At 61.1% G+C, this 18,356-nt stretch overlaps 1 protein-coding gene across 8 annotated transcripts in view; it reads right to left on the reverse strand.

Moving 5' to 3' along the window:
• GSE1 (Gse1 coiled-coil protein) overlaps positions 1-15,674 on the reverse strand; it is a 390,643-nt gene extending 374,969 nt beyond the window's left edge. For 4 of the 8 annotated variants that reach the window (XM_047710209.1, XM_047710207.1, XM_047710211.1 and 1 more), the window contains exon 1: positions 13,348-15,572. In XM_047710209.1, the coding sequence (XP_047566165.1) occupies positions 13,348-15,534 (2,187 nt within the window). In that variant the 5' untranslated portion in view covers positions 15,535-15,572. Of the gene's footprint in view, positions 1-13,347 lie in introns of all 8 variants that reach the window. The other 4 variants (XM_047710212.1, XM_047710206.1, XM_047710210.1 and 1 more) reach the window with 3 other exon arrangements.
• Between the last annotated feature and the right edge of the window lie 2,682 nt (positions 15,675-18,356).

Below are 18,356 nucleotides of genomic sequence, written 5' to 3' on the forward strand. Positions count from 1 at the left end.
AGGCCTCCTAGAGCAGGAAACAGGCAGAAAAGTGGAAGAAAGAACAGGTATCAAGACATAATGACGGGAACAAGTGTGGCGTCTCAAGGAATAATGAGGGGCTGGCTCGCGTGCACAATGCTTACGAGTCTGTGTACAGGTAAGTGCACCTGTAACGGTGGCTTTTTACTTTTGGGGGACACACAACCCGGTGAGAGTTACTGATCTTCTCTCCAGAAAAATGCATCCATGCATCTGACTTTGCATGGAGTTTTGAGGTTAAGAAACGTGCACATGAGAATGGGGATATAGTACCGAGAACAGTGGGTCTTTGTAAATTCTCCTAACTCGACTCTACAATGTCCCCCTTCCTGGGACCTGTCTCCCACAGGGCCCCTCCTGGTTCACCCCGTTCCACTAACAGGATCCAGACCCTGTGTGTTTGAGGTCCATGGCTCAGCTCTCTGGAACGCAGAGGACTGGGGAGGTAATTGAATGACAAATCACAAAAACAGTTAAGAGTCAACATTTACGGAGCCGGTGCTCTGGGCCAAGCCCCGGGACACATACGCTACTGTGATTCTCACGTAACGCCCTAGACAGACAGACAAGCAGTCAGGTGGCACGTGCCTGCTAATGCCACCAAAGGCCAACATGGGTGTTCTCAGGGCCCGGAGTCCCGGGAAGGACCATCCACCACTCACCTCTCAGATGAACGCAGGGAGCCCAGAGAAGGAATGATGGGAGCTGGGGTCCCAGGTGCTCTGGGCTCTGCTTCCGGGTTTCCCATCCCCCACACTGCCTCTTCTTAGACAACGGAGGCCACGGTGGGTGGCGATGGTCATTTTGAACAGGGTCTGGATTCTCTGCAGCAGTGCCAAGGCTCATGGGAGATTAACCAGGGCTTCTGCTATGGGCTATGCATGGCCCCAGTTGGGGCTCACAGGTCCAGGCGAGGGGCGCACAGCATGTTCATTCCAGGGGACCTGGAGGCTGTGAGTGGGGCCTTAGATTCCTCCCTCCCATCCTTCCTCTGCTCCCACTGACTGGTCACCACTTCTGGAGTTTTGCCAGCTTGCTAGACCCTCCATGAGGGACTCTGCCCGCTGACATCCCTAGGAGGGAGGTCCTAAGGTTGCCCTGGTATATGGGTGAGGGGCGTGAGGCTCAGAGAGGGAGAGTGACGTGCTGAGGACCACACAGGGAGCGGGGTGCCTACAAGATATGACTCCAGATCGCCGGTAGCCAAACCCACCACGTGCTCACAGACAGCGGACCAGTACGACTCTCCCAGCAGCCTTGGTCTACCCATCGGTCTCAGAGGAGTGACACGGTGCTTACTACAGCTTTCGGACGGATGGCTGGGAGGGGCACATGAGACAGATTGGAGCAGCCCTTCTGAAGGGGAAAAATCCGGGAGGCAGGTGTCTGATGTCCTTGTCTCTCTCTCCAGAGCAGAAAGGCCCCTAGGCCTGCAGGGCTCTCAGCCCAGTGGGCAGGTGCCCAGACCCTCCCAGGAAGGGGCGGGCAGAGCCTGGCCCTGCTCCCAGCCCTCCCCCCAGCCAGGGCCTTGGAGCTGCATGGCTGGCAGCTTCTGCTGACACCGTGTTCTGCCGGATTCCGGCCCTGGGGCCACTGCAGCCAGAATCACGAGCGATTCCGTCATGCCCCCTGGGGCCCAGAGCCAGCGTGTCAGCGAGACTGTTCCCTGCATCCCAGCCCTGGACCCAGAGGGGACAGAGGTGACAGCCATCCATCTCAAGGGGCATGGCTCCCTCCCGGCCCTGGGTGTGGCTGGGTCGCTGCAGTGGACCCAACTAGGGTCTGGTCCCACTCAAGGGGACCAACCTTGTAGAGTCCCTGCAAGGTCACCAAGGGGCCCAGCAGGAGAGACGAGTGCCGACTTCCCTCACTCACAGGGTCGGGAAGATAACGTCTTGCCAGCATTGAATGCGTGGCCACTATCACTGCTGCCACTGATTGCCATTACCATCACACACGTGTCCCTGCATCTCATGGAATCCAAGGCCCAGACTCGGCTCCACACGGGAAGCTTTCTGCTCGTGGTCCTGCCCACCGCGTGCTCTGCTTCCCTGGCTCTGCAGCGTCTGGCACACAGTAGGGGCTCCGGGAAACCCTGCTGGGTAGACCCCCCCACCACCCTGGCTGATGCCCCCCATATACACGCACAGCAAAGGTGCCCCCTTCTCTGTCAATCCCCCATACACACATCTCCTAGGCAACGCCCCCCCAGGCTCCCTGCAGGGCCCCAGAGTTTCCCAGAATGCCCCGGGAAGGCAGAGGCAGCTCTTCCCCAGAACGGGGGAGCTGGCAGGCCCCCAGCGCAGAGTCCCCAAGGAGCTCCAGACCATGGGCCTGGCTGGGGTGAAGCCACCAGGAAGTGGATTGGGTCCAAGTTCCAAAAGGCCCCCACAGACCAGGGAAACCAGGGAGCGGGGAACATTTCTCCTGCCTCCCGGAGAAACGCTTTCTCCGTGGGAGGACTCAGAGAGTCTGCCCAGCACACTCGGAGCAATCTCACCAAACGGGGTGGGGAGGGTTAGGAACTCCAGAGCAGAGTCTGGCGAGAAGTTTCCAGAGTGTGTTCCAAGCAGGCTCAGCTGAGCTCCCGTAGGCTGCGGGCCAGATGCTGGGCTCCTGGGGGGTCCTCTGCTGAGGGCGGGCAGGGACACGGCTCTGGCCACCTGACAAGGATGACATCAAAATGCAGGCACCCAAAAAGTTGCCAGGAAGGGGCTCCTCTCAGACCCAGCGCCCCAAAGCAGCTGCTGGGGCAGAAAGAGCAGTCCCCGCCCCTGCCCTTGGCCCTGCCCCTGCCCTGACAGGCGTGAGGCTCTGGGGAACTCCCTTCCAGCCGGTGAGCCTCGGGAGCCTTGATTTTCAGATGGGGGGCACCCCAGGTAAGACAGACTTCCGGAGTTCGCCACAGACAGAGGGGCGCACATCCCTGCGACGACAGGGCCAACCGGCCAGCAAGACCATCATAAATGTGCAGAAGCCCCCCCAGTTCACGGAGTAATAGAAGCTGACCAAGTTAAGAGGGAGAAGGCACAAATCCAAACCATAGGAGCTACTAACACCCTCCCCCAGGGAATGTGGTGCGGCGAGCACTCGGCCAGGAGCATGAACACCGGTGGGTGGGGGGAGGCGGGGAGGGCGCCAGGGCGAGCGTGTGTGTGCTGTGAGAGGAGGGGACTGGAGGGAAGAGAGAGGACCTGGGGGAGTGTGGGAGATAAGGTGAGTGTGCTGGGGTGTCGGGAGGATGCGGGGGCCGCTGAAGGGGGCTGGGGGATGTCAGAGGAAGAAGGGCGCCCCCGACCGCCCCAGCTCTCATGCCATCCTCGGGGACCGGCGGCCTTCCGGTTCAGCCGGCCTCCAGCAACACCCATCCCCTCCACCTGCCCTCCTGGGGGCCCACCCTAAAGCCAGTCCTTAAAACCCCCGGACAGAGGTCCGGCTCATCCAGTCATCTGATAAGTGACAACTTAAGGGGCAAGCCAGGGTCAGGGTCGCCCGTTAATGGGAGGCGAGCAGCAATCACGCAGCGTGGGAGCTCACTACACCAGGCCCGCCGTCGCCCTACCTGGTTTTGAAAAGACAAGAAACGCTCTTGCTGCCTCAAGAAGAGAAGGAGGGTCCCGCCGCCAACCCAGCCTCCTGCTCACACACAGAGTGCAAGAAGGTGAGGAAAGAGGCTGCCGGGGGACAGTCTGACGCTCCGTCACCCCAGTCCCGGGGCCTGGTTTCTCTACGGCCCGGCCGAGGGGACAGTGGCCAGCTTTCGTACCTGGCTGGGGATGGGCAGGTCCGCTGGCAAACCCTCAGCTCGTGCACAAGAGGGGAAATGCGTGCCCTTCTCCACAGCAACACCCAGGCCACAGGCCCGCGGAACAGACTGAGCATCTGCAGGGCCCATGGCCCGGGGACACACAGCCCACTTCACCCCATTCCCCCCGGGGGCCCCCAGGGCCGAGCTGTGTTCAGCAGGGCTGGCAGTCCCTAGGCCCCTGGGGCAAGCAGCTGTATGAAAGGAGCATAAGGCTGGGCTCTGAACACTCCAGGCCTCCCTCGTGCAGCGGCCCCAGGATGTCGCACAATCACACAAAAGAAAAGAACAGTGCACGACTGGGAGAAAGGCCCTCTGGAAGGAGGACGGCCATCCTAGAGAAACGCAGCCACTCAAAGGAGTCAGATTAAAGGAGCCGGTGCTGCAGCCAGGGGCGACCCAGGCTCTCAGGCCCTCGGAGCCTCTGCTGCCTGAAGGCTCCTCCTGGCCTCCCTGGTCTCAGGGCCCCCTGGGCTGCAGTCCCCAGGGCCCCCTGTCCTGCTAGGCCCATGCCTGCCTCCCACCTGCCTGTGGCCAGCCCATCAGAAGCCACACAAGCCTCTTAATCCCCATCTGCAAGCCCTCGTCGGGAAGCCGGAGCCGAGGTTTACAGGGCCAGGACGGCCCATAACACGCTGCTGCCGTGCGTCAGTGCTCTGACCGCTCCCCAGTCCTCCAAGGCCCTTGAAGGAAGCTGGTCTGGGATACCCACAGCAGCCTCCTGTGTGGCTAAAGCAGGACGGGGCTGGATAAAGGCCAGGTCCCTGGCAGCCCTGCACCATCTCCAGGAAGGGCCGCTCCACCCCAGGCAGGGGGACAGGGACAGGCCCCGTAGAGCCAGACCACCCTGTTCTCACACGGCGGCCCAGCCCCACCATTTGCTGTTAGTAATTTGATCCCAACTTCCAGGTTTACGAGCTGTGGCCTCTTCATCTGAAGAATGGGGCTCCTGCCACCTCCCCACAGGGCAGTTCACCCCACCCTTCACGGTCAGGGGAGTAAGGGACAGCCTGGGGAGGAGGCTGGCATCTTAGCCAAGGTCTTCCAGTTAGCTGGTGGCAGGAGAGCTAGTGACAGGACCCACTGGGGCCCTGGGCTGATGGCCCATCGGTGGGCAGCTGCAGGAAAGGGAGCCACGAGGGTCAGTGGGACCCAGAGGGAGAGGTGAGCTGAAACTAACTGATGGCGAACTTCCATTTGCTCCAAGTTTTCTATCACAAACACATAAGATTTCTCAGGTAAAATATAGAACAATCAGAAAATACCTTTAAAACACTGAAGTTTCTTCCTACGGTGACACCAACTGACAGGCGACATCCAAATGACACACGAGGAGGATAAAATGCGGACATTGTGAAAATAGCATTACCGCCATAGAAATCCCCAAGGATGAAGGTTTCTCTATAGTCAACATTTACTTAAATCCTACCCATTTGTAGGACCTCCATCGGTGACCCCCCTCCTAGGCAGCCTTCCCTCCAGGCCAGGCCCTGGCTGAGCCCTCAGCCCTCCCAGTGCTGAACCATACACACCACGTCCACCAAACGTTCCCCCACCCCACGTGGCGGCACCCGGGCATCTCACGCTCCCCGCCGCCCGGCATCCTGGCAGGGTACAGCACAGCAGTTAAACTCTCCTCTCTTGGCTCTCACCCAACAGACCGCCAGGGGGGAACAGGAGCCCCCAGACGTTCCTGCTCCTGCCCAGGGTCCCAGCATGCCTGCCCTGGCTTACCTGAGCTCAGTTCTGATGGTGACCGCTGCGCCTTCCATCTGAGGCTGCCGGCATCACCTGAAGGAAACCCAGCCCTACAAGGGCTTCCATGCCGGGTTCCACACCAACCCGGCTGGTGGCAGAGAGCGACAACTCAGGGCTGGGGCGGCCAGTGTTGGGCAAGGAACCTGAGAGCCACCGGACTCAGCCAAGCCAGACCTCGCCGTCGGGGCCTCCTCCATGCAGCCTCTTAATCCCGCTCCAGCCCACGCGGCCAGAAAGAGGAGATGGCTACAGCTTGGTAGGTGTGCAGAAGGCAAGGGGCTTGGCCACTCATCCACAGTCTGCTCCCATCTTACAGACAGAAAACTGAGACCCAGACAGAGGAGAGTCTTGCCTGAGCCCACTGTGAGTGCAGACACCAGAATCGGGGCTTCTGGTTTCCTGGGCTGGAGGCAGAGTGAGTCTAAGGCCCCAGAAGCAAGGGCACCCGCTTCCCGATCCTTACAAGACACCCCTTCTCCCAGAGAGAAGACCGACCCCCATCTTCCAACACCAATTCGGCATCTGGAGACCCAGGCTGGGAGGTGCGGCTTTGGTCAGTGAGCAGACAAAACCACCTAAGCCCTGCGGTGTCCTTAAAACCCCCAGGGGAAAGCAGAACCCAAAGGGTTAAACAGAATTTCCGGATGACCCTGCAATTCCGCTCCCGGGTATCCACCCGGGAGAAACGCACAGAAACAGAAAGGAAATTCGTGGTTGCTGGGGGTGGAGGGAGAGGCAGTGACCACGCCAGGCATGAGGCTTCCTTTGGAGGGGACAGAGACGCTCTGGAGGAGACAGGGCTCGGGGTGGCACAACTCTGTCAACGCACCAAATCTCATGGAATCGTAGACTCTAGAACGATAGATTCCATGGTGTGTGAATGACATCTGCACTGAAAACCATGGTAAACAAACACGGTGTCTTGTCAAGGTCAGGGGCAGGAGGCCTGCCTGACCGGCCCCTCCCTGCCCCCTGGCACCCCAGCTTCCTCATCCCAAGGGCCGCACCTCAGGCCCCTGCCCAGACCATCCTCCTGGCTCAGGGGACGGCTCCCAGCCGCCCACCTCTCCCTGGCCACTCCAACCCCTGTTTCAGCCCCTCCCTGCACACCATCGGGTTTACTCAAGGGCTGGACCTCGATGCGCAGAACGGTGCCTAGGACACAGCAAGTGCTGAGTAAAGACGGGCAGAGTGAAGGAATGGAATCCTTTTCGTGACCATCACAGCTTCCAAGATGAAGTCCCCAACCCCTGGGCTATGCTTACAACGGCGTGACCATCACAGCTTCCAAGATGAAGTCCCCAACCCCTGGGCTATGCTTACAACGGCGTGACCATCACAGCTTCCAAGATGAAGTCCCCAACCCCTGGGCTATGCTTACAACGGCTTCTATCAGCAGCTCTTACTCCGGTGCCAGAGCCTTCCAGAAGCTTTCAAATACCAGGGCCGCCAGGGCCACCCATCGGAGATTCTGATTTAAAAGTCTGGGGTAGGGCCTGGTCACTGGTATTATGACATCCACATTGATTCGAACCCACATCCCGTCACTGCCAACTACTCCTACAACATCAACCTCCTCCCACTTCAAAAACCTATTTAAGGGTCTCCAGCAAACCCCACTCCCCACATCCAGGCCGTTGCACATACTCTCTCCACCAGGAGCACAGGACTCCTACATGGACCTGGCTGAGCCCTTCTCAGCCTTCAGGACATAGCTTAGATGTCACCTCCTCCAGGAAGCCTTCCCTGAACATACCAATTTCCCATCCTCCTGTGAGCTCCCTGCAGACCCCAACACACTGCACAATCACGCCTGGAGCCTTTCACCACCCGCTCCCACATGAGCACCCAAGGGCGGGGCCCGCCCAATTCCACACCACTGGCACGAAAACATGTGTTGAGCTCATGGGCAGAATGTGTGGCTCTCCAGGTGTGTTTCCCCAGGGCAGCTCTGGACAAGGGCAGAAGCATGAGCAGGGATGAGAGGCAGAGCTACAGCTGTGCCCCCATCACGGGACCGCCAGAATTTCTTTCAAAACCTATACATCTAATTAGCTCATATTACTGAAAAATTAACTGGCATACGGTGACATTAGCTTATGGTCTTGGCGCTCCAGGTGTAGTGCTGCCCCCAGAACGGTGACCCGTGAAGTTTTTCTGACCCTAACATGGGGCAGAATATCATGGTGTTTGGGGGGCCCCCCATTTCATCCTGAATTTAAAACCTAGACCCCATGAAAGGGGGAGATACTGAACAAATCTGTGAACGTCCAGGGACAGGATTCACAGGTGTGGGGAGGACCCCACAGCGGTCCGCTGCCACTCCAGACACCGCATCCTCGCTTCACTGGGGCTAAGGGAGGCGATCTTAAATGTTCTCCCCACAAAACAAGAAAAGGAGCAACACAGTGAGACAGCAGTGATCATTTTGTAACAGACGTATATATGTATCAAACGAACACGTTGTATCTTAAACTCCCACAGTGTTATGCTATCGCAATGCAGCTGGAAGAAATGAAAAGAAAATCAAGAAAACCTCGACCCCTGGAAGGCACTCTCGCCTTCCCAACCCCACAGAAGAAACCGCCAGTCCGTGACTAGATATTTTAGCACCAAGTCTGGACACACTCAGCATCCTTCTCGCTGGTTCCAGCCGCCCACCAGACCTCACCGGTGGGATACAAGCTGCCTGTGACCCCCCGAAGACCAGACTTTTCACTTGGGCAGACGGGGAAACTGTGCGAAGGCCATGTGGCGAGTAGAAGCTCCTTCCATGACAGCCCATGAATGTCCCACCTGGGGCCACGTGCCCCTCGGTAGCCGAGTTCCCAGGTACTCTTCCTAGAGGGCCAAAGTGTCACCCCTTTCCACCATCCCGACCAGGCTATGGAGGCAGAAATGATGAACCCAAACTCCAGATGCGGGTACTTCCCCAGCCCAGAAAACGTGCCAGTGACACTGGCAAGCCTGCCCACAGCTTACAAACCCTCCAAAGACAGTCACAGGGAGTTAACCTTTCAAGGGTAAGATCCCCAGAGACCTAAGCGGGGAAGGGGCAGGTAGGCCTGGAGTACTCAGGACTTGGCCTCCCTGCCGCCCTGCCCCTCCCTGCTTCCAGGGAAGGCTGAGTTCTGGAGACCTTCTGCCTCCACTTCCTCTTTCCCCGGTGTCCCCAACCGCCTCCAGGTTTAGGACAAGGCCCGTCTGGAGAGCTTACCCCTCTGAGCAGATGGCTCCCAATTGGCCAAGAAAAGCCCAGCCCTCCCCTTGGAGGAGGTGGTGGGAGCTTGAGAAAGTCCCAATGCCCAGTCACTTCCCACCTACTGCTGGGAGAGGATGTTGGTGTCGGCCCAGCCAGGCGGCCCCCTCCGGCACTTTCTGGAAGTTTCCCCCCTCCATTTACCTCGCTTAGATGTCCCCTGAGCCTGGCCCTGGGGAGGAGGGCTGCCAGGCCCGCCCCGAAGAGCAGGGAGCCGTGTGGGCGCAGAGAGCAGGGGAACACGGGAAACAGATGTGCGGGCCGGCCCTGACAGGCGAGTGATGACAGACGCTCTCGGCAGGCCTCAGATGTCAGTGTGGAGAAAAGAAAGGGGCCTCAGCAGCAACACCTGTTCTGGGCTCGAAGGCCAGCTCCAGGGGCTGGGCCGGGTGTCCCCGCAGTGAGGGGCTGGGTGCGGCTAGGGAAACAGCTGCGCGCTCCATTACCCAGAGCGCTCCCCGGACAGATCACTGCAAGAGGGCAGGGCGGCTAGCCCAACCGGCATGCAAGGAAAGCCCATCGATCACGCCGCAGACCCATGGGGACGACCCGCAGCAGGAGGAGCCACTGAAATCTGAATGCAATGCTGCGGGGAGCAGAGACAAAGAGCGCCACTTAGCAGCAGGGCAGCAGCCGTGGCGGGGGGTGGGGTGGGGGTGTGTGTGTGCAGGGACTGGAGAGCAGAGCTGGCTGGGGGGGGGGGGGGCTTTTCAAGCTAACTCCTGCCTCTCAGCTGCTCCGGAGGCAGGGGGAGGGGGTCGCAGAGGCACGTGCGGGAAATTAGGACCATTCCCCACCCCCTCCCCAGGGCACTGCCACCTTCACAGTGGGAGCCCCAGAGGGGACAGAAAGGCAAGAGAGAGAAGAGACTGGAGACCAGACGCCAGAGCCGGACTCCTGGGTCCAGTGCCAGTCCTGCTGTTACTAGCTATGTGACCTTGGGCAAATTGCTTGCCCTCTCTGGACTTGCTTTTCTGCTAAGGAATGGAGACGGTGTCACCTCCCTGCACAGGGCTGCTGCGAGGATCCAGTAGGAGTGATACAAGGGAGGCATGGGGCACGGACTCTGTGATGCCATCATCATCTCTATGTCCCCAGACGCTGTCTCAGCAGACTGCCCCACTGTGCCCCCATGCTCTGAAGGGAGGGAAACCCAACCCCCTCCCCCAGCAGAAAGGTGGGGGGCAGAGGCTGCAAGAGCACAGCAGGTGGGAGCGAACCAGAGAGCCAACCCTAAGTTATGTGCCCCTCAAGGAGAGAGAAAGGAATGAACGGGCCCCGCATTCCGACTGTGCACCAGCCGCTCCCACTGCAAACCTTCCCGAGGAAAGATCACCTCTATCTCTCAGGTGTGGTGAGGAGGACAAGTCTGAGCCAAGGTCACCCAGCCAGCTCCAGCAGAAGGAAGATTGAAACCAGGGCTGGGTGAAGGCCGTGCCCCGGCGTTCCTCCTCAGGGAAGGGGTGCCAGGGCCCCGAGAGTGTGGGCTGCAGCCTGCCCTGCCCAGCACCAACACAGCCCTACGCCAGGTGCCAGCTCGGAGATGTGGGGGCTGCGGGACAGGGCACACCCCCCTCCCCAGGAATCCGGCTCAAGAGAAAAGCCGCAAACACGATCCCAGCGGAGGGTGTCAGTGACACCTTTCTCTCCTTCTTTCCCCGTGTTCTTTCATACTGTTTCAGGCTGATTCACTAATGAATGAACGTGTACCAGGAACAACTGAGGCATCCCAGGAGGTGGCAGAGAGGAGGTTCCGGAACATGCCGTTCTGGCTCCGTGGTTTCCTGGTGGCCACCTGCCAAGGCCCCTAAGCCACTCCCCACCCCCCACCCCCTAAATCCTCAAACCACACACAAGAGACAGGTAGGACCCCGGAGCTGGCTCCCACCGGGAGTCCCCCCACCAGCACTCACCCCTTGTACCCACCCTGGCGCGGGCGAGGGGGGCAGCCCCCCATCCCAATCTGCGGGAAGTCGTGTTCTCTGCTGCCCCTGTGCCCCTCCCACTGACACTGAAGGCACAGCACTTGCCACCAGATCCCCAGCGTCTGGAACAGTGCCTGGCTCAGAGCAGGCGCTCCATAAACATTTGTTAAATGAATGGGAGGGAGGAAGGAAGGGCAGGAGGCTGCATTTCCGGCTTTCTACCGATTGTCAGTCAGGCTCTCCTCCAGGCAGGAGTGGACGCTTCTCCCTCCCTCTGGCTGCCGGAGCCTGGGAGCCACACTGCTGCCTTCCCTGCCCCCCCACCCCCACCCCAGGCCGATGGCCTCACCACCCACCCGGATCACTGCCACCGCCCAGCCCTGGGTGGACCTCTTCCCGGTGCGTTCCAACCCTTCTTTCAAGGACTTTTTCTCTCTCCCCTGAGCCTTTAACTCTCGAGTTCACTGCAACCTCATTCCCCCCTCATCCCCATGAGCTCTCCTGCCTCCCCGGGCCTCCGGGCCTCTTCTGCTGGACTCTACCCCCCCCCCCCCCGCCTCACTCCACTTATCTCCCAAGGCTACACCTCTCAGGGGGTGGATGGAATGGGGCTCAGGGGTGGAAGACCTGGGTGGAAAACCCACCTCTACTGGGTGTGTGACAGTCGCTGATGCCGTCAGACTTCTTGGAGTCTCAATATACTCATTTGTAAGATGGGAATGACAGGACTTCATAGGAGCAAACGAAGTAACTTGCTTTAGAAATGGTGCACAAGTGAGGACGCCAGTCAGCCTTCCTGAATGGCATGCTGACCCCTTCTGGGCAGACACCAGCTTGCGTTTTCATCCCCACGGGGCTACGGTCCACCAACACCTTCCCAGCTGGACGCTTCCCTCCAGCTCCTCCTACCCATGAAGCCCACACTTGGCATCTCATCAAGTCCTGATGAGTGAGTGAATCAACACAGGAAAACTCACCTCAGAGTGGATGTTCTGCAGAAAAGCGCTCTGGCAAACCTCAGAGGAAGTGCTCCGACGACCCCGGGCGCCCCCATCACCAGGCCAGAGACCCCAGCCATTCTGCAGACCCAGAGCCGTACAGAGGACTGACCCGTATCCCAGAATACCCTGCCCAACACATGGGGTGGATGGGAGGGTCCCACCGTGTGCCAGACACTTGGCTTTCTGGACGCAGCTAGATGCCTGCTAGATGCCTGCAGCTAGAGACTGTTCACATACTTGGCCCTCCAGGGGCAGGCGATCCCGATCTCCACTCCCCAGCCAAGGAGACCAGCCCAGGGAGGGGAAGACAGGATCACTCAGGTGCTCAGCGACCAAGAGAGAGGGCAGGCTTGGAAGCCAGGTCTGTCCTGCTGCAAAGCCAGGCTCACCTCCCAGTTCCGGCCCTGCCGGAAAGTGCACACTTCAGATACCCAGGAAGAGACCCACAGGACAGACGGCCACAGGCTCCCAATGACAAGTTCAGCATCCGTGGTGGGGAGCGATAGGTGCATCCATTTGGAGTGACAGGACCACCAAAGCCCCCAGATACATCTCTGCAGTCCAAAAGAAACACTGGCAGAGAAGGAAGCCTGGGCAGAGCACAAAGGCCCAGGGCAAGCACAGGAGGGAAGCAGGAGGATGCGTCCACTTTATAGACGCAACCACCGTGAACGAACCCACGACCCAGGCATCTCCGCACGTGGGCGCGCACACAGACAAGGGGCAGGCAGGACCAGAAGCCTCTCAAATGCATGAAACGATCATTCCGGAACAAGTCCGAGACACTCTTCTCTGTGCACAGGGCCCTCGGCCGACCCCGCGCCAGTGGCTCCCACTACAGGCATCTCATGAAAACGAAGCAGTTCCACTGTCCCTAGCAGAGATGCCCATTCATGGCCCCCCACGGCCATCGCGGTGATCACAACACACCATCACCTCCTCCTGCCTCTTCCTGCACAGCTTGCTTGCAGAGAAGACTCTCTTCCCACCCGGGGGGAACGTCTGTTTAGGCCACTGTCCCCCGGGTCCCAAACCCCCACGTCTGAAAATGTTTCCATCTGCTATGAAGCAACCTGAGAGTCCCAAAGAACCAGTGTGAACTTGGGGGGAAAGCTGTAGGAGCTAAGAGGGGCCGGCGCTCTAGAGTGGATAGGAGCCGCCACCTCTGCTGCCTCTCCAGCCGGGTGGGTAAGCGCAGGGACCTCCGGGTGACCTGCACGGCCAGACTCATTACCAATGTTATCAGGCGGATGACAGACGTGCCCCGAACTTCCTCTGTTTGATGGACTCCGCTGGAAACACACTCAAGTTCAGGCCTGAGCCTGCTGTTTGCAGCACTGACCTATTCTTCCACAAGACCACTCCTGCCCTGGTCCCCCCACCAACTCCGTGCGTCTCCGGCTCAGCCAGGCCCACACAGTCCCCACGAGCCAGCCCGGGGGACCCCCGGGAGGGCACCTACTGCTGAAACATATCACACAGAGTCAGCATGACCTCCTCCCCCACAGAGGAACAAAAAATAACAGGTCTTTCTTCCCTGCTGGCACCCCAGAGACTGAAAAGAAAACTGCTGCTTACCTTCATCACGGCTGTCACTGGGGAGCTCCGACCTGCAGGCCCCTGGCGGGTGAGCCCCGGGCCTGCACACACCAGAGTCCCGCACTCCACGCAGGCGCCAATGATCAGCTGCCGCCCGTCGTCCACCAGCAAGCTGTGGCTGGCTCGGAGGGTGTAGAGAAACAAGGGCAGCCGGGCCACCCGCACGGCCCTGAGCCCGAGACGCCGCTTTTTCTCCTGCCGGCAAAAGAAGCACACGAACGTGTCCACTTGGTACCGCCGCGACCAGGGGCCAACGGGGTGGTGGGCGCTGTGGGCCTCGTGCCGCAGCCACTGGCCCAGCAGGTCGTGGTAGCAGAGGACGCAGGTGGCCACCAGGCCCGTGGAATCGGCAGGCCGGGCACGCGGGGCGGGCGGGTAAACAGTGAGGAATGGGAAGAAGGGCTCCTTCTCGCCCAGGCGGCTGGAGGGGTTCACGCTGAGCTGGAACTCCTTCCCAGGGCCCAGCTCGGCCCCACAGGTGTAGCAGACGGACACCGGGCTGCCGCGGGCCGGGGCCGGTGGTTCCGAGACAGCGGGGTCTGAGGCCGAGAAAGCCTGGTGGTACCTGCCCAGGAAACCCTGCACAGAAGTGATAAGCTCCTCGTTCTGGCAGGCCCGGTACAGGGCCCAGACGTCCTCCAGGACACTGAAGCACTTGGGGCAGCTTCGGACCTCACAGCGCTTGTTGGGGCCCCGGGCGTTGGGCGGACAGGGCAAGAGGCTGAGGAAGGGGAAATGCATGGAGCCCCTGGCACTGCCATTGAGGAGCCGGGAGGCCACTGCCCGGGCATCCTGGGTACAGTCCTCCCCACAGAGGTAGCAGGCCTCCGGCAGGGTCCCAGCTGGCAGGCCATCTTCCCTGGGGAGCCTCCTGCCCTTGGAGGCCATGCCGGGGGCATGGCTGTTCAGGGGCACCACGTAGAGCCGCTGCAGGACAGGCACGCTGGCCAGCTCAAAGCTCTGCCACTGCTGCATGAGCGAGGAGAAGCAGCAGGGGCACACCAGGGTGCTGCCCCCCTCGCTGATGGGCTGGGCCCCTGGAGGGGGGCTGTGCAGCCACAAGAAAGGAAAGAAGGGCGCCTGGGCCAGCTTTTCCTGCTTCTGCACGTGGATCTGGTGCTGCGAGGCCGGCGCCAGAGCCGACCCACAAATGTAGCAGCAAAGGCCCTCTGGTGGCGCAGCCCTGCTCTCCAGGGAAGCCCAGGGGACACGGCCTGCGCTCTCCTTCTCTGGCAGGCCAGGCGGAGGCTGCTCCTTACGGTCCTCTTCCTCGCTGGTGATGTTGATGTCACTGTCCTCGGACACGCAATAGCTCCCGCGGGTCTCCCCCCGCGGCCTACTCTCAGGGGTTTTAGCGGCCCTGCCCGAAGGGACTCCCTTCATGCCGTCCGCGGGGGCCACCTGGACTGGAGGGCCTTGCCAAGGTTCCTGAATGCCCCTCAGGACGCTGGCCCGGGCCTCGGGCGCCCAGTGCCTCCCAGGGGCCTTCCTCCTGCGCCTCCCGCCGGTCTTGGGCTCGCCGTCCCCGCGCTGCTTCGAGGGGGCCCCCTCCTCCTCCTCCTCCACGTCGCCCTGTCCCGGAGGGGGTCCCGGCGTCGGCCTCCACTCCTGGCAGCGGCCCCCGCGAGGCCCGGGCCCCGGGCGGGGGCTGGCGGCGTCGCGCACGGCCGGCTCGGTCTCGGAGAGGGGGTCCGTGTCCGACAGCTCCGACAGCTCGGAGTCCCGCGTCTCGTCGCCCGCAGCGCCGCCCAGCGCGTAGGCGACGTTCCACTCCCGGGGGGCCCCGGCGGCCCCGCGGCGCCCGCCCGCGCCCGCGTCGCACTGGTGCGGCCGCTTGAGCCAGTACATGCGCTTGTCCACCGGCGTGCGGGCGCGCTCGAACGCGGCCCACTGCTCGCCCAGGAAGCAGCGGCACACGGCGCACACCAGCACGCAGCCGTCGGCCGGGCACAGCTCGCGCGCGCCGGGCGCCGGCTCCTGCTGCTGCAGGAACGGGAAGAAGGGCTGCGCCGCGGCCCCCGCGCCCGCCGCCGCCGCCGGCTGCTTCACCTGCAGCTTCAGCTCCTTGCCGCGTCGGATGCCGCCGCCGCAGATGAAGCAGGAGAGCGGCGCGCCGCCCCCGCCGCCGCCGCCGCCCGCCGCCGCCCGCTCGCCCACGGCTGCCATGAGCCGCTGCTTGCGGGAGAGCGGCGCCGGCCGCCCGCTCATGGCCGCGCCGCGTCCGCCCGGCCCCGCGCCCCGAGCCCCCGGGCCGCTCTCAGCGCCCGCCGCCGCCGCCGCCGCCGCCGCGCCCAACTTGGGGCATGAGCGCGCCGCGAAGTTTGGCGGCGGGCGGCCGGCGCGGGCGCGGGCGCACGGCCGCTCGCAGGGGCGCCCCCCCGGCCTGCCGGGCCCCCGGCGGCGCCGCGGCGAGCGAGCCCGGAACGCAGCGGCGGCGGCGGCGGGCCCCGGGCGGCTGGAGCGGCGGCCGCATGTGCGAGCTCCGGCGCCTGCCAAAGCGTGGGGTCATTTAATTGGGGAGGAGGGGGGCGGGGCGGCGGGCGGCGCGGAGGGAGGCGGGGGAGGGGGCGGAGGGCGGGCGCGCGGCGGGCGGGGAATCCCTCCCTCGCGCTCCCGCCCGGCGCCCGGCGCCCCGCCCCCTCGGCCCTCCCTCCCCCGCGGCCCCAACTGCGCACAATGGCTCGCCGGCTCCTATCTATTTTGTGTCCGGCCGGGAGCCGCGCGCCGTGATTCATGGCCCCAATTAGGGGCTCTCTCCAGCGCGCCCGGCTCGGGCCGTCTGAAGGGGCTCCTCGGGGACCCGCGGAGACCCATCAGCCGCAGGAGCTGCTCTTTAAGTAAAGGGCAAGCAGGATGCGGCCGGCGCCCGAGAGAGAGAGAGCGAGGAGTCCCAGAGGGACTCTCAGGAGGGGCAGCGCCCCGCCGATTAGACTCCGTGTGCTCCCCGACCCCCTTCTCGTTTGAAAGGAGGGACCAAGTGAGGGTCATTTACGGCCCTGCGCAGCCCCGGGTTGGGGCACCTTTCAGGGCCCAGTGTGCTAATTTTGGAGACAGACGGGAGAGGAGATGTCTCCTGCCTCCTGGAACACATTAGTGAAGGCACCATCAGAAGGACAGGGGTCCCCAACCTGCGATGCCTTCCCCACCGCTGGTCGGCTGCCAATGCGCCCTCACCAGCAGCACAGGAAACGCGCCCTCACCAGCAGCACAGGAAGGGCCCCTTGTGTGTCTGGGCTGTGTGTTCCTGAGCAAGTGACTCAACAACTCTGGGCCCTTTTCTCATCTTAATAAACAGGAGCTCCGGCAGGGAATGAACTGTGCCAGGCGCTAGTCTAAGCACTTTATGTACATCAGCTCGGTTCCTGCTCCCAGTAACTCTGGGTTGAGTGCTGTCATCAGACCATTTCACAGATGAGAAAGAAGACCCACTGAGAGTGTGTTCATGAGGGTCATGAGGGTCAACTTAATTTTCAGGCACAGTGGGCTGGGATTCAGCTCCAGGCACCCAGACAGTGGACTCCAAAAGACCCTGCTCTCAAGCCCCTGACTAGGTAGACATCTGGTCCATGTCACCCATCTGCTAATGGAAACTGTCCATGGCAGGGGACACGGCCAGGACCCCTCAGTCCTCCCCACTGCTCTGGCTCAGGTTGGGAGGCCTTGTGCAAATCCGGGCCTTCCTGAGCCTCCATTTCCCATCTGTGAAAGGACACCTCTTCCAGCTTCAAAAGTCTATGAGTCTCTGACTCCTAAGAAGTTGACAGCTAGCTACCCCCAGCCTGCCAGCTGGAACCCAGAGTGAGCCTAGGGACAAAGGTGCCAGGTGGGCCCCTCTGCCCTCTGGGGCATTGACATGTAAATAGTACTCAGCTTCCCCTGGGCACAGAGGAGGGCCATGCATTATAAATAAATGCAACAAGAGGAAAGGACCACCTCTTGGGAACCTTTGGTGCACAATCTGGGGGTCACAGTCTAGGACTTAAAAAAAAAATCACCATCATCATTACCACTATCACCAGAAATTCAGTCCTGCAGGTCCTTATCCAGGCCCAGGAAAAAAGCTAGGTCAGCAAAACTGTCCGGGAGGAATGCTGGGGGTGTGTGTGGCTCCCCTGCTTCTGGCATTTTTCATATCTGGTGGCAGGAGGGGGCCTGATCAGACAACTTAAAGGGCTGGGGTCCTGTTCATGGTGCCCTAGTATAATCCTCAAACCCCACACAGAACAAGAGGTTGTTGATAAAACAACGCTGGCTTAGGAAATGCAGGTCCCGGGGGGTGGGGGGGGTTCCTTGTGAACCCCTGGAGGTCTGGCATGTGCTTCCTCCCACCTCAAATGCCTCTGTGAGCTCTCTTTGCACACCGACTCCTGTCCGTCTCTAGGGTCTCGGCTACAGTGCCCTCCCAGAAAGGCTTCTCTGACTTCTCTGCCTCAGGTAGGTCCTCCTTGCCATTCTGTCTCAGCTCGTTGGCTTAGGAATTTGCTGTTGATTTTATTTGTTTTTCTTCAGCTGTTCCTTGTCTGGCTGACCAGAAGCCTGGGGACTCCTGCCCCCCACAAGAACCAGGTCTGTCTTGCTCACTGTGGATATCCAGGGCCCATCTCAGGGCCTGGGTCCCGTGCACTTGGGGCCCCATCTTACCCCATCCCTCTCTATCTGTGGAAGTCTTGGGCAAACCTCTTAGCTCTTCAGGCCTCAGTTTCCTGCTCTGCCCGATGGGGTGGTGATCCTCACCAGATTTTTCTGTGTCAACTGAGGCCCTGGGTAGAGAGGCCTGGCACATCGTCGGTGACAGTGTGTATTTCTGACTCTACCTGGTGGTTGATGAGGTTCTGCTCCTGCCTGTTTGTACTTCAACGTGGGGGTAGGGGGCATTGTGTGACAGAGAAGGGCCACAGGGTCAATGGGACAAGATGAGGGAGGTAGGATTTTCTGGACTAAGCTCGTCTTGGAGCAGAACTTCCTGAGTATGTGCTGTGTGCGTGGAT

Source organism: Lutra lutra, chromosome 17, assembly GCF_902655055.1.
Source record: "Lutra lutra chromosome 17, mLutLut1.2, whole genome shotgun sequence".
Lineage (NCBI taxonomy): Eukaryota > Metazoa > Chordata > Mammalia > Carnivora > Mustelidae > Lutra > Lutra lutra.